The sequence below is a fragment of the Arachis duranensis genome, chromosome 9, assembly GCF_000817695.3.
Source record: "Arachis duranensis cultivar V14167 chromosome 9, aradu.V14167.gnm2.J7QH, whole genome shotgun sequence".
NCBI classification, from domain to species: Eukaryota; Viridiplantae; Streptophyta; class Magnoliopsida; order Fabales; family Fabaceae; genus Arachis; species Arachis duranensis.
The window spans coordinates 18,677,181-18,690,473 of record NC_029780.3 but is presented as its reverse complement, the minus strand read 5'-3'; the positions used below and the strand labels follow the sequence as shown (position 1 = coordinate 18,690,473).

The 13,293-nt window shown below is 33.5% G+C and overlaps 2 protein-coding genes across 2 annotated transcripts; both read right to left on the bottom strand.

Moving 5' to 3' along the window:
* Nucleotides 1–751: 751 nt before the first annotated feature.
* LOC107464954 (pectinesterase-like) lies at nt 752–3,777 on the bottom strand. Its single transcript, XM_016083916.3, has 2 exons — nt 2,766–3,777; nt 752–1,446 (listed from the first exon to the last, which is right to left on the bottom strand). Exons 1-2 carry the CDS (start codon nt 3,775–3,777, stop codon nt 752–754), a joined length of 1,707 nt encoding a protein of 568 aa, XP_015939402.1.
* A 2,879-nt stretch (nt 3,778–6,656) lies between these two features.
* Nucleotides 6,657–7,951, bottom strand: LOC107464940 (protein DETOXIFICATION 43-like). Its single transcript, XM_052254212.1, has 6 exons — nt 7,874–7,951; nt 7,570–7,758; nt 7,352–7,447; nt 7,228–7,242; nt 6,819–6,919; nt 6,657–6,708 (listed from the first exon to the last, which is right to left on the bottom strand). Exons 1-6 carry the CDS (start codon nt 7,949–7,951, stop codon nt 6,657–6,659), a joined length of 531 nt encoding a protein of 176 aa, XP_052110172.1.
* Nucleotides 7,952–13,293: the final 5,342 nt, after the last annotated feature.

The following is a 13,293-nucleotide window of genomic DNA, read 5'->3' as shown; positions in this document are numbered from 1 at the left end:
TGATGACTCCTCTTATGGGAGATTTTGGAGAATAGGTTTTATGTATTTGTGTCCCTTTGGGTTTCCTTTGGGGTTTTCCTTATTTTATCATATGTAAATATTGCGATGCTCGGACTGGTTATCTTCGCAGCCGGATCTTGAATCTTGATATTCCTGTTTTTGACACTCCTTTGTATATATATAATCACGTGTTGGTTAACCTTGTTCGTTACGTTATCGATCGGAGTGTTGCGCTTTGAGTTGTGATTTTTGTTTATCCCCCTTTTTCTACAAAGGCTCCTAGTTATAATCAATCATTCATACTACTATACGTACTAAATTTTTATTTTAGAGGTCGTAATACCTTGCTATCTCTAAATTATGACTTAAGCATAAGACTCTGTATGGTAGGGTGTTACATAAGAACTACAAAATAAAATAAATTTAGTCTTTTTTGGACTAATTTTCTATTACTTTCAAAGCAGTTTTTAACAAAAATTTTTGTTTAACTATTATTTGTAGCTTATTTAGAGCATTTGATTTGAATATATTTTCTAACAATTTTACTAGATAACCAATTAGGATTTATCAACTTCAGCCAACTGCAATATGAGCTGACTTATACTTTTACTTCTAAATTCTAGTTATGATTCAACACCTACTAATAAGCTAGAATCTGTTTCTTTTCCTCTTTCTCACTAAACGATCAAAAACCAGAGATGAATGCATATATATACAAGCTTGCACGCATGCCTTGGTAATAAAAATATCATTATCCTCTAGTGAAGGCAGGATCAAAGGGTATACTAGTAGCTGGCAACCATGTACTAGCTTGAATCCAGTGCTCAGCAGTGTACTGAGCAGCATCGTTCTTATTAAGAACCCCACGACCCCACTTCACTCTGGCATTAACGTTAGCCCCAGGTCCGGTGTTTCCATACTCAGCAAAGAAGCAAGTGTTTAGGTACATGTTCCCTGACCACTGAAGATACCCATCCGGTTGAATCAAGTCACCAATTGTGTTCTCCAAGAAGATTGCCCTTGAATACTCCTTCCATGGCCTCGCCAGATATGACTTCACCGTTAGTTTCATAGGAACCAGTTCAGCCTCTGGTGAAATGTCGCAGTTTTGTAGCACTACCCCTGTGGGCATGTTCTTCTGAGGTGTTCCATCTGCAACCACGATGTTTTGTTGGTTTGGGTCGGGTTTTCGGACGATGATCTTGGAGCTTTGGACTATGGTTGAGGAGTAACCGAAGATGAAGTCGACGGTGCCGGAGATTTCACAGTTGCGATAGAACTGGCGGTGGGCGTGAGCATATAGCGTGTCCTGGAAGCCACGAATGGCGCAGTCGAAGAAAGCTGAGCGGTCGCCTTGCACGCGAAGTGCCACTGCTTGATGTTTGCTTGCACCGGCTGTGTTCTCGAATGCAATTGACTTCGCAATGAAATCTTCAGCAACTGTCGCTGCACTTCCATAAAACAAAACAATTAGATATGCACGCATTTTTTTATGTTTTGAAGGAAAAGTATAGGTAGATGTAAATAACAATTGATAAGGAAATACTTAATGTAAATAACAATTTAATTAAATATATTAAATTATCTAATAATTTTTAATTAATAGTTTCACACGAATACAGCTACACGTAAGTTTCCGTTAAAAATGTTAAAGTTAGATGCATTTTTATGTGTATATTTTCTTTTCGATAAGTTTTTGCCCATTCAAAGAGGATACACATACTCAAGAACAACACAAAAGCGTAACAAAAAATAAAAACAACAAACAACAAATATATTTCAACCAACAAATTTAATCTTTTCTAAAAAAATTTAAAATTTATAATTGAGAATCATTAGATATAACAATCAATTATCCAATAATTTATAAAATCATACGTAAATTTTTACCTATATTTTTTATGCAAAGTAATTTTTTTATGGCCAACAAGGAAGTAAAATGCACACATTATCTAAAGAGGTGTATCAGATCCATATGGTAATTTCACAAATAGCATCATCCATTTTGTTTACGAAATATTCAAATATTTTATAACATTGAAATTGAAATTTTCAATTCCTGTTTTTTAAAAAATTAAAATATTTTTAAAATTAAAGTTTAATTCTCCAATTTTAATTTTGATATAATTAATTTTGTTTAAAATATTAAAATTGAATTCACTAATTTTTTTATTTTAATAAATTTAACAATTTAAAATTAAAATAAAACTTTCAATTTTGTTTTCAAAAAATAAAAATTAAAATCAGACTTCTAATTTTATTTTTTTGCTAAACAGATCTTCATATTAAAAAAAGAGAGAATATATTTAAAAATATGTGAAAACTCAGGTGAAGTCGACTTCACGTGAAGTTGATACCTGAGAGTCGTTAGATGAAAATTTAGTCAAATCAGTCAAATCATCCAACAGCTCTCAGGTATCAACTTCACGTGAAGTCTACTGCACCTGAGTTTTCACCTTAAAAATATCATCATATTCTAATCATATATTAAAAAAAATAATGTTATACATTCAAGTCTTTTTATTAATTAACTCTAACTAAGTTAATCTAATATAATAAAATTAATCCTTATTAATATTATTTTAAATTTTATTGTTTAACTTGATTGGATTTTATTTATAAAAGACTTGGATCGTCCATTAAATTTTTTTTGTCATTTTTTTAGTGAAATATGAGATTGTTAACATATTTAATATACATGTGTATGTGTATAATTTTATTTTTAATACTTGCAATTATTAAAATAATTGATAAAGACGACTCACCAAAGGTAGCAGTTCTCATTGTCTTCCAGCCATCAACAAAATTTTTATTACCAGTAATAATAGTTTTGGTGTGGCCATCTCCATACATCAAAATATTTTTCTTGTTCTTATCCACAGTAATATACTCATCATATATGCCAGCCTTAACATAGATAACATATCTCCCCTTATTGTTTTTAGGGTACGCATTAATGGCATCCAAAACAGTCTTAAATTGCCCGCTCCCATCTTTAGCAACAACTGCATTGGGCGCAATGGAACCTCCCTTGCTGACGTCACCCAAGAGCTTCCGATCCGTAACGCCGAACCAAGCCGGGTAACCATCTTGATCAACCTCAATTAAACGCCGTGAAGAAGGCTTAACGATAAGGTGTAAGTCAAAATTTGACAGCACATGTGCAATCCGAGACACAACGTCAAGAGCCAACGCCGTAACCTTCCCAACGTGATCCAAGCTTCCGGTTTGCAACTGCGACCGAACCTGCTTCTCGCGGTGGGTGTGGAACCCGTCCAGGCACGATTGTTGGAAGGCGAAAACAGCCCCTAACCAATTCTTGAGGTCGGCGACGCGATCATGCACATGATTTATTGTGTTGTCCTGAAGGACTGTTTTTGTTGCTTGTAACTCCCCAATGGCGAATTGGAGCAGGTCTCTACAGTCCTCGAGGGCCATTTTGACCCCCGGGGTGCTGTTACCGTGCTCCAATCTGAGCGTATCGCTCATGTTAAAGGCCTTGATGACGCTTTCCAACGATCTCTTTACAACCGTTGATATGTACTCTTTTGGATCCGTGTGGTTTACAGGATTCAGTGTGTCTAGGCATAGTCTTCGGTCGTCGGAGTTTTGGCACATGGCCTTAACGGCCTTGCTATGGGTGCTTATTAATCCGCCGTCGTTACCGGTTGTGCCGGTGACTTTCTCGTCGTTGGTGCGGACAATGGCAACAACACCCACTGCAACACCCACCACTAGAAGGAGAGAAACTGCAGAAGCAACCTTTGTCTTTTCCATGTTTCTATTTTTCTTTTTTAAATAAATTAAAATTTTATTTATTTAGTAGGTGTTTTTTATTTTTTTTTTCTTTTTTTTTTTTTAAATAATTGGGGAAGGTATGATAGATTTTCTTCCCTAATTGTTTGTGCGATGGTGTTATTGTGAGGGCGGATGGTGAATGAAATACTCTTCTTCACCCCCAGTAGTTCTAAAAATTATTTTCCTATAGATGGTTCAAGATTTTAAGCGACAATAACCATTTCCCATAAACGTGATTCATGGATAATATGAGGTCTGCTATAAATCGACAACCACTATTAGTGGCTTTGAGATTGATGGACTCAATGAACGGCTGTGTTTGCCTCTTTTCTAGTAGTGTAGCAAGCGCGACGCAAGCCACCCAATAAAAATTAACTTATTAATTTATTATTACTTTATTTGCATGTAGTTATAATTACACTTTTAAGGTGGTTTAATTTGCAGCTCAACTATAATTAGGTTAACAAAAATCGAAACACACAGTAGTCTTTCTTTCTTTTTTCATTAATTTTCCTTCATGGCAAGCCCATTAATGCCTATAGCTATAACAATTGTTGAGTTTGAAATAAAAATGCAACAAATAAGGTCCAATAACAAACAATTTATATGGTCCAAAAATATTGTTGTTGATCACAAATCAAGAAGTATAACAACTCTATCAAGCAACCGAAACTCACCTCTCCTTAGCTAACTCGCGTGATTAACACTGAATCAAGGTTGAAAAGTTCTAAAAGGCAAGTAAATAAAATGAAGATCAAATTAGGGTTTAAATCAAAAGAAAAAATATAATTATCAAATTCAAGTAACAAGAAGGAGGGAAGAAGAAGAAAAATCAGAAATTAGGATAAAACAAAAAAATTAAATTAAGGTTGAATTGAAAAAAATCAGAACAATATTTCCATTTTTGTATTTTTATTGTGGTTTGTTGAAATTGCCTTTTTTCTGCATGCATCATTTGAGTAGGATAAAAAAAATGAAAGTAATGTACCACTGTTACAAATTAAATGTTAAAAACAAAATTTGGAACTAAAGAATCATGTCAATTTTAATCACTATTATTGTCCTCTCTTTCTTCTGCGCCTCTGATATGGATTTTGGGGAAGAAGAACAAATCAAAGGTGTTCAATCAAGCTCAAGTTTTAAAAGTTTTACTCTTTTTTAAAAAGGAATAAACGGCAAGAAATTGAAGCAAGTAGTGAGAACACAGTTTGGGTCTTCATAGCTTTTAAGCTATCCCTTCTTCTCATTCATAGTTTTACATTAAATTTTCTGTTCTTCAATATTTATCTTTCTTTGTTTCATATCACCAAAAAGGATATTGAGATATCAATAAAATTCATTAGGAGAAAAGACAAAGAATGTAATTTAGAAAAGGCCAAAAATTATGTTAAACTCTTTTATTTGTATATCTGTTTTGTATTTAGGATCTTGAGAAGATTTTCTTATTAAATTGGATAAGCACTTAGTGGTTCAAAGTCTAGGGGGTGATGAATCTAGCCAAATCAAGATTGGGTAGAAATTTGGTTTGTCTCGTATAGGAATGGGTAGAATCCTAGATAAATTAGTAATTGTAATCTTTGTAAAAGATAGTAAAAATTCTACTATAGTTGTACTGGAGATTGGATGTAGGCCACATTTTACATGGTGGCTGAATTAGGATATATGGTTGTGTGATCTTTCTTCTCTATTATGTTTCTGATTTTATTCGGTAAGAGATAAAATAAAATTATTTCTTGCATAATCAATCCAACAGAAGTCACAGCCCCTCAGTTCACTAAAAAAATGTGTTTGATCTATACCTGTTTAATCGTTAAGAGACAAAACATATTATCTCCTGCATTATCAATAGAGTGGTGACTTCCAAAGATAAAATCAAATGGAACGACGACGATAACACAACCAGAAAATGGATTAATACAGACGAATTTTTGGTTACCGACGAAATTACTGACGGATTTTATTTTTCTGTAAAAGCATCGTCGGAAATTATTTACCGACATATTTTTTTTCGTCGGAAAATTACCAACGGATTTTTACCAGTTACTGATGGATTTTTCCTCTGTAAATTCTTCCCTCCATTTCCCTAAGGCGACGAACTTTCCGACGGATTTTCCGTCAGTAATTACAGACAAATTTTTCGGCGAATTTTCCGTCTGTAATTACAGACATATTTTCCGGAGGGATTTTTCGTCTGTAATTACAAACACCGACGGATTTTCCCTCTATAAATTCTTCCCTCCATTTTCCTGAGGCGACGAACTTTCCGACGAATTTTTCGTCGATAATTACAGACGGATTTTTTGGCGGATTTTCTGTCTGTAATTACAGACGGATTTTCGGACAGATTTTTCGTCTGTAATTACAGATGAATTTTCTGACAGATTTTCTGTCTGTAATTTGAACCTTAGAAAATTATCCCACACTCTAATTACCGACAGAAAATCTGTCTGTAAATCCGTCAGTAAAATAATATAGTATTTTTTTTAGATTTTCCATTATAAAATAAACTTATTTTCATACAAAATAAATATAAATTTAATAAATACAAATTTTTATTGATGGTACAAATAGAAAAATACATCAGTGAGTACAAAGCACTTTCTTTATAATAAGAAGCAATATTTCCATGCAATAATACAATCTGAATACATTAGATGACAAGTAACTACTAGTGGACTCATCAGGATTCAATATCCTAATTTATGGATAGCTTCATTCTTTCTTGAGCTTCTTAATGATGGTGGTAATATACTTTCCTTGGTGGAATGCTTGCCCCAACTCAAGTTTAGTTGGTTATCTTGATCCATCACCACCAGTATAAGTTCGGGCACCGTACAGACTGCCACCCTTTACTTCATTCATCTCGAACATGCCGCCGCCGAATGTATATCCGATTGAGGCAGTCTATCTCTGCTTCCAATTCAGTAGTGAATTAATTAAGACTAATGAGACAACAAAATATTTCATATGGGTAAAAATATAACTAGGAACATGTAAATTATAAAGGTTAGCATTATTACCTCATATAGGTGATTCTTGCTCTATGACCACTAAACAAAAGGTTAGCATCTTCTGATCCCGCATCATCCCTATTCAAATCTATCATATCCACGGTTGAACCCTGGTAAACAACAATAAGTGAAGTGAATGTCGAGATTAATAACAGTCAATAAATGTTTTTTCTGTTCCCTAGATTCATTGATTAAGGAACCAAGATATTTATCACCTTACCAATCCCACATTAGTATTCTCTTATTCTATCAAATCCAATCTTTTACCCAAACCATTCAAATAGAAAGCATGAACACAACTATATCAGTCTCTATAGAAATTAAATTGCGACAACCAAACTTTTTTATTTAATATGATAATCAACAGTTCTCTCCAAGCTAGCAGAATAGAACTTTAATAGAATAATATAATACTTGCTAGTGAAACCAAAACCTGAAAAACAGATAATATTATAGCAAATTAACATATTTAGATAGAGATCTAACACGCTATGAACATAGGAATAAATAAAGGCATTTCATTATGTGAACTAATAACTTACCAAGGAGTATGCAAAATAAGCAAAATTAGAAGCACCATAGTTCACACCATCAAATACAAAGGCTAATGAATTGATTGGTTGTGTAGCAGCAACAAACTGTTGGGATAATAACATAATGAAATTAGCCACAAAACCATATAACGAAGCATTACCAAATCCATTGATAAATGAAATATTGGAAACATAAATTAAATTTGATATATGTTGTATGTATGTACCGGGATGCCAACTCTGATGAGATGGATAACAAGAAGACTTTTGGAGAAGACACCAGCTCCAAAGTACAATCCAACACCAACAACAAGAGAGAGGGCCACTCCTAAAATAAAACTCATTTGAAGTGTCCTTATTGCAGCAGCAGTTACTTTGTCAAAATTTTTCTCAGCAAAGGCACATGCTAGAATTGCCTGTCACCCAACCAAACTTATTATTAGATACTCCTTTCAATTTTCTGTAAATATATATGTGCTTTAAGTTTCTATAATAAGTAACTAATAATAATATATGGTATATTGGCAGTACCTGTACAGCATCAGCTAAACCATCAGCTAGAAGGGAGGATGTCAACCAGACCTGAAGACAAGTTTGGAATGCAGCCATTGGAATTGGGCATAATCTTGCTGCCAATGATGCAGCCAATGTCACACAGAATGTCACTGCTAGTGGGCGCCATTAAGCCACGGAGGAGCTCGATGCTCTGCACACACAGCAAACAAATTAAAGCTCGATGCTATACAAAATATACATTGACCAACACCAAACCTTTAAATGAAATTCAGATTTCCAGCAAAATAATTTTTATGACCAAATATGCAGCTTAGTCATTAAAAAAGGCTCCAGTATGATTCAGCATGTTAAAGATACAAAATCGATCATTAAGTCCAATCATCTCCAGGAGTGAAACATTGCAACCTTAGTATTGAAGGATTCTAAACATCAAGCATGAATTTAAGAATTGAAGAATTTCAAACACCATATTATTTGAAACAATGCATATGAACCCCAACTCCGGGCGTATGCAACAAAAATTACAAAATCAGACTCACTAGACGCCTGCGTCAGTTTTTCACTGTTTCCCTTCCCTTAATACCATGTCAACTTTCATTTTCAATAACTTGTGTTTTGTTGTTGTTGCTGGTTTAGGCATATACAAGTCTGTTAACAGAAGGCCGTAAAAAATTATACCTGAAATGCCACACCAATGCACTCCCCTTGGTCATTGAATGCTGGGCCACCGCTGTTGCCTAAAATCAAAAATTGTAAGCAATGGCTATTAATAGTTCCATATAAGAGGTAGTTGTTTTTCCAACAGTTCTTAGAATAATAAGAGGCTGGATAATTTTTTTGCTAGAGAGGAGGTGAAACAATCAGACAACTATAAGATCTACTGACCAGGATTTATTGCAGCATCAATTTGAATATCCAACAAATCAGACAATCCATGAGCATATGATGTGACCTGATTACATGTTTTTTCAATAACTGAGCACTAAAACCATAGAGTAAAACACTTTTATTGATTTTATGGCATATAAAAATGGTAATTTTATGTTCAATATATCAAACCTCAATGCGAGATACAACTCCTTTTATCACTGAAATTGTGTCTCCTCCAAGTGGATATCCCACCACAGTAACAGAATCCTACAAGTTACAAGACAAGTATACAGAAATTTCAGTTGATCAGCATGCAAATAAAAAATATTCTATGACAAATTATATGGTATATATTTTTTTAACATTTTCCATTGAAACATTGACAATTTTCAAATTTAAAAAAAAAAGGGAAAAAATAATTGGTTAAAGTCAAGACATCAAAGTAATATCAAAATCAAACTTAATTTAATCGGGGGTGCTATTTATATCCTTTCGGCAACTGATTCTAAGATCTATGAACATAATATAATTTATTAATAAAATTTATATTGCAGGATCTACATCCTGGAGAAAATAGGACCCTTAAGAAAATTACTTGTGTATCATGTTCCACACAATGTGCATTGGTTATTAGTTTCCTACCTCCAATCATAAATGCACTACAAAAAAGGTGGCTTGTAAGATTAAGAACATGAATCCATTTTTACTATTCTACTGTTAAGGTTTTCAAAACCTTACCTTCCAGTACTTGCGTATTGTCGCTATTTTTGCCAAGGAAGTGAGTAATCTAGAACAGTATGGGTGCAATAAACCTAAAGATGTCAAAGAAAAAACATATATTAGTAAAAAAAATGCATACAGGAGCAGTGCAACACACCAGAAACTATGAAATTACCGAGATCAAATTAGGATTGATCCTTATTGGGGATAAAAAAAGGAGAATACATTGATTAAAGCACTTGAACTTATAGGCCATGAAATGAATGAGATCATTTAGATTTAGGAAAGTCAATCATACTATGCCATAAAAGCTCCCTAACAAGGACATGAACAATTTATATATGAATTTAGTGTCTATGCCTAAACAAGGAATTGGCAACACTGGTTAATAGTCTATGCAAACATGTTGTGACAAATAAAACATGTTACCAACAAATCATTGGAGATCTTAATGAACATTACAACAATGGTTGGAAATGGACTATGGGAACACTGAGGTACCTGTCAAAGTCAATAACTTGATGGAGTGCAACTGAACTGCGCAAAGCAGCTAAAGCCAACTGCATTAAAAGACTCAATCATATAGATATTAAGATTGGAGGAAAAAAGGTTTATAACTAATTTGAACTAGAAGGTTGGAACTAGATTGGCGATAAACTGTAGAGGGTGTTTGGTTTGTTGCCTGGTTCTATATTTAGACAAAATATTTGAGAAACATAACATTGTTTTCTGTTAACCAGTCTCTCCAAAACATCAATTAATTTGAATACATCGGTAGCGTTTCATAAAACACATTCTCAAGAAGTTGCTATCAAACTCACATTCCTATCAAACTCAATTCGAATCGGATTGAGTAAACTATAGCTATAACTACCTTCTCAAGAAGTTGCTCCATGTTTGAACCTTTACGAAATTCCCCAATTTAACGATTCTAAATCAAAACCGAACAAACAGAAAATAATCACAACAAAATGCGAAGAGACTTGGAGGGAGGTTACCATGAGGTTCATATAGTGATCGGGATCGAAGGAGTTGGAGTTGATATCGTTGGGTACAAAATCACAAAAGCAGAGTATGATAAACCTAAAACTGGCACAGAAAAATTGAGCCCTAAGATTTATCACGAAGAACAGAATCACAAAATCAGGATATATATACCTGAAATTTGAGATGGTTACGAGAAGAACTGAGAGAGCGAGTTGAGATTAGATGGAAGAGGCGCTAGAGGGAGCAGATATGATGAGAGCAGCGGCAGAGAGAGCTCTGCGACCATGGGAGTAGATGCAACGAGAGCGGCGGCGGAGGGATCTCGTGCGACGCAAGGGATGAGAGAGAGAGATTGTGCGATGCAACGGCGGCAGCGGCAGCAGCGGAAGAAGCAGAAGTAGCAGCCATGGAGAGAAGTAGCTCGTGCTACGGAGAGGAGAAGAAGCTTTCATTTGGAAGAAGCTCGTGTTTTATTTACCTTTAATTCAATATTTTCGACGGAAATTGTTAAATTACAGACGGATTTTTCGTTTGTAACCGTTTTTCACGAAAAAAAATAATTTTTTTGACAGAATTATAGACGAATTTTCTTTTCCGTATGTAATTTATGCTAATTCATTTTTTTATTTTTCGACAAAAAATCCCTCCGAAATTTTGTCTGTATTTCCGTGGAATAAAATTCGTCGAAAATATCCGTCTGTAATAACTAATTTTCTAGTAGAGTAAAAAAAAGGTGGAGTTGAACGCAAAGGCAATTAACATGATGCATTGCTCAATTAGCTTTGAAGAATATCGAGAGGTATCAAGGTGCAAAACAGCACAAGAGATTTGGGATAAACTCTTAGTCACCCATGAAGGTATCGAATAGGTCAAGAAAACAAGGATCAATATACTAAGAAAGAAATATGAAATATTCACAATGAACGAAGGAGAAACCATCGATGAGATATTTAGAAGATTCTTGGTTATCATCAATAGCTTGGATGCTATGTGGATGACTCACACCGAACAAGTACTAGTGAGAAAAAATATTTAGAAGTCTCACTAAGTAGTGAAAGATAAAAGTAAACTAAATATTTGAGAGTAGCAATCTAAACCAAATATTATATGATGAGTTGAGAGAAAAATTACTTGCTTATGAAGCCATTCATCTAAACCGTGATACTAAACAAAAAGGAGTGACCTTAAAATCTAATATTGAGTCATTGAAAGATGATTCCGATGATAATTTTTTATATGACAAAATTGTATTTTTTTACTAGGAGGTTGAAAAGTCTTGAAAAGAGCAAAGAAAAATACAAAGACTCAATGCAAAGAAACAAAGAAGAATTTTAGTAAGGTCATATGCCATAATTGTAAAGAAGCTAGTCACTTTAAGTATCACGGTCCCAAACTCAAAAAGAAAGACAAAATGAGAAAAGACAAGAAAAAAAGTGCTGATAGCTTTATAGGAGGACTTGAAAAAATGATTCCAAAGATGATGAAGAATCAAATCACGAAGTATAAGTTTGATGGTTGACCAAGATCAAGTTAAAGAGGTAAACTATCTCCTCTTTATTAATGCAGAATTCTATCAAATAATTGATGATTTAATTAACTACTCATGTTAGAAAAAATTTAAATAAATAGTATGAATATGAAGCTGAAAATGATTCCTTAAAAGTTGAAAATGTATTCCTTAAAGAAAAATTGAGTAAAATCGAAAGTGCTGTTAATTTAATTAAACAAAATAAACGGTTTAAAATCAAAAATGAAAAATTTAAAGGGAAACACTTAATTATTTTTTTAATGGACAAAATTTGTGAAAATAAAAGATTGCATAAAATGATTAAAGGTTAAATCAAGATATAGTGAAATTTGTTTAAAGTTATAAAAATTTGAACAAATTACTAATTAGTTAAAGACCCTTATTTAAAAAATTTGAGTTGAGATATTTTTGACAAAAATGAAGTTGCTTTTGAAATTTTTTTTGTTGAAACCAAAGCTTCAATTTTCAAACATAAAAATCTTGTCAATAAATATTTACTGACAGAATTTTTTATTTGATGATAATTATCGTTAGATTCTACAATAGATTACTTGTCCAAAAAATCATTTAGTTATCGTAAATTTTTTAACGATAATATTGACATTACAATGTTGACGGTCCAATCCAAAAACATACCCCTATTACTACTCAACCCGAATATATAGAATTTGCCAATTTGGTAAAGAAAGAACAAACCTTGATATTTATTTTTACATAACAACCATGTAATGAATAATAGATGGGAGAGAAAATGGATCTTGTGGGTCGTGGCCCTCATCACTGAAATTCCTTTCAATAATCTCCACTACAATTGAATATTGGGCTTGCCATGCATAAAGCAAGCATGAAATTGAATAACTAGAAAAACACATAGAAATATCAGTGAATTAGCACTTCATGAAACGCTGTTGAATATGTTGCATGCCTTCACACACGGAGAGAGACAAGCGCGAAAGCTTTCGGTTTTGGTTTCTCAGACAAGAGAGGAAGTTGCTTTGCAGCCGTTGACTCAATGAAAGAAAATTGGATCACAATTGGCCTTTTAAGCCCCACAAAGCATGTTGTATCTCTGGCTTTTAATCTTCTGCAACGTCACGAACTACTCTTCGACGGCCTTCCAATGGTAGCTTCTAATAGTCTTTGTCTGATCTCTCCGGTCTTGACTCTGTCCTCTAAACCTTTGGACTTAGAATGATATCTCCTGTCACCGTTCAATAAAAATATTTTTTTTCTGTTTAAATTTTATGTTTTTGAATTTTACATATTTATTTTGGTTTTCAATTTTTTTTAAGTTATTTTTTAAATTGACTATTTTTTTTTATTTACAAAT

What these genes read in the sequence shown, in the direction of transcription:
- LOC107464940 (XM_052254212.1), bottom strand. Translation starts at nt 7,951, where the DNA reads ATGGCTGCATTCCAAACTTGTCTTCAGGTCTGGTTGACATCCTCCCTT. An exon ending in TCATCAGAGTTGGCATCCCG is followed by an intron (nt 7,448 to 7,569) that starts GTACATACATAC and finishes TTATCCCAACAG; the next exon opens with TTTGTTGCTGCTACACAACC. An exon ending in GCAAGAATCACCTATATGAG is followed by an intron (nt 6,709 to 6,818) that starts GTAATAATGCTA and finishes AATTGGAAGCAG; the next exon opens with AGATAGACTGCCTCAATCGG.
- LOC107464954 (XM_016083916.3), bottom strand. Translation starts at nt 3,777, where the DNA reads ATGGAAAAGACAAAGGTTGCTTCTGCAGTTTCTCTCCTTCTAGTGGTG. An exon ending in AATGAGAACTGCTACCTTTG is followed by an intron (nt 1,447 to 2,765) that starts GTGAGTCGTCTT and finishes ATGGAAGTGCAG; the next exon opens with CGACAGTTGCTGAAGATTTC.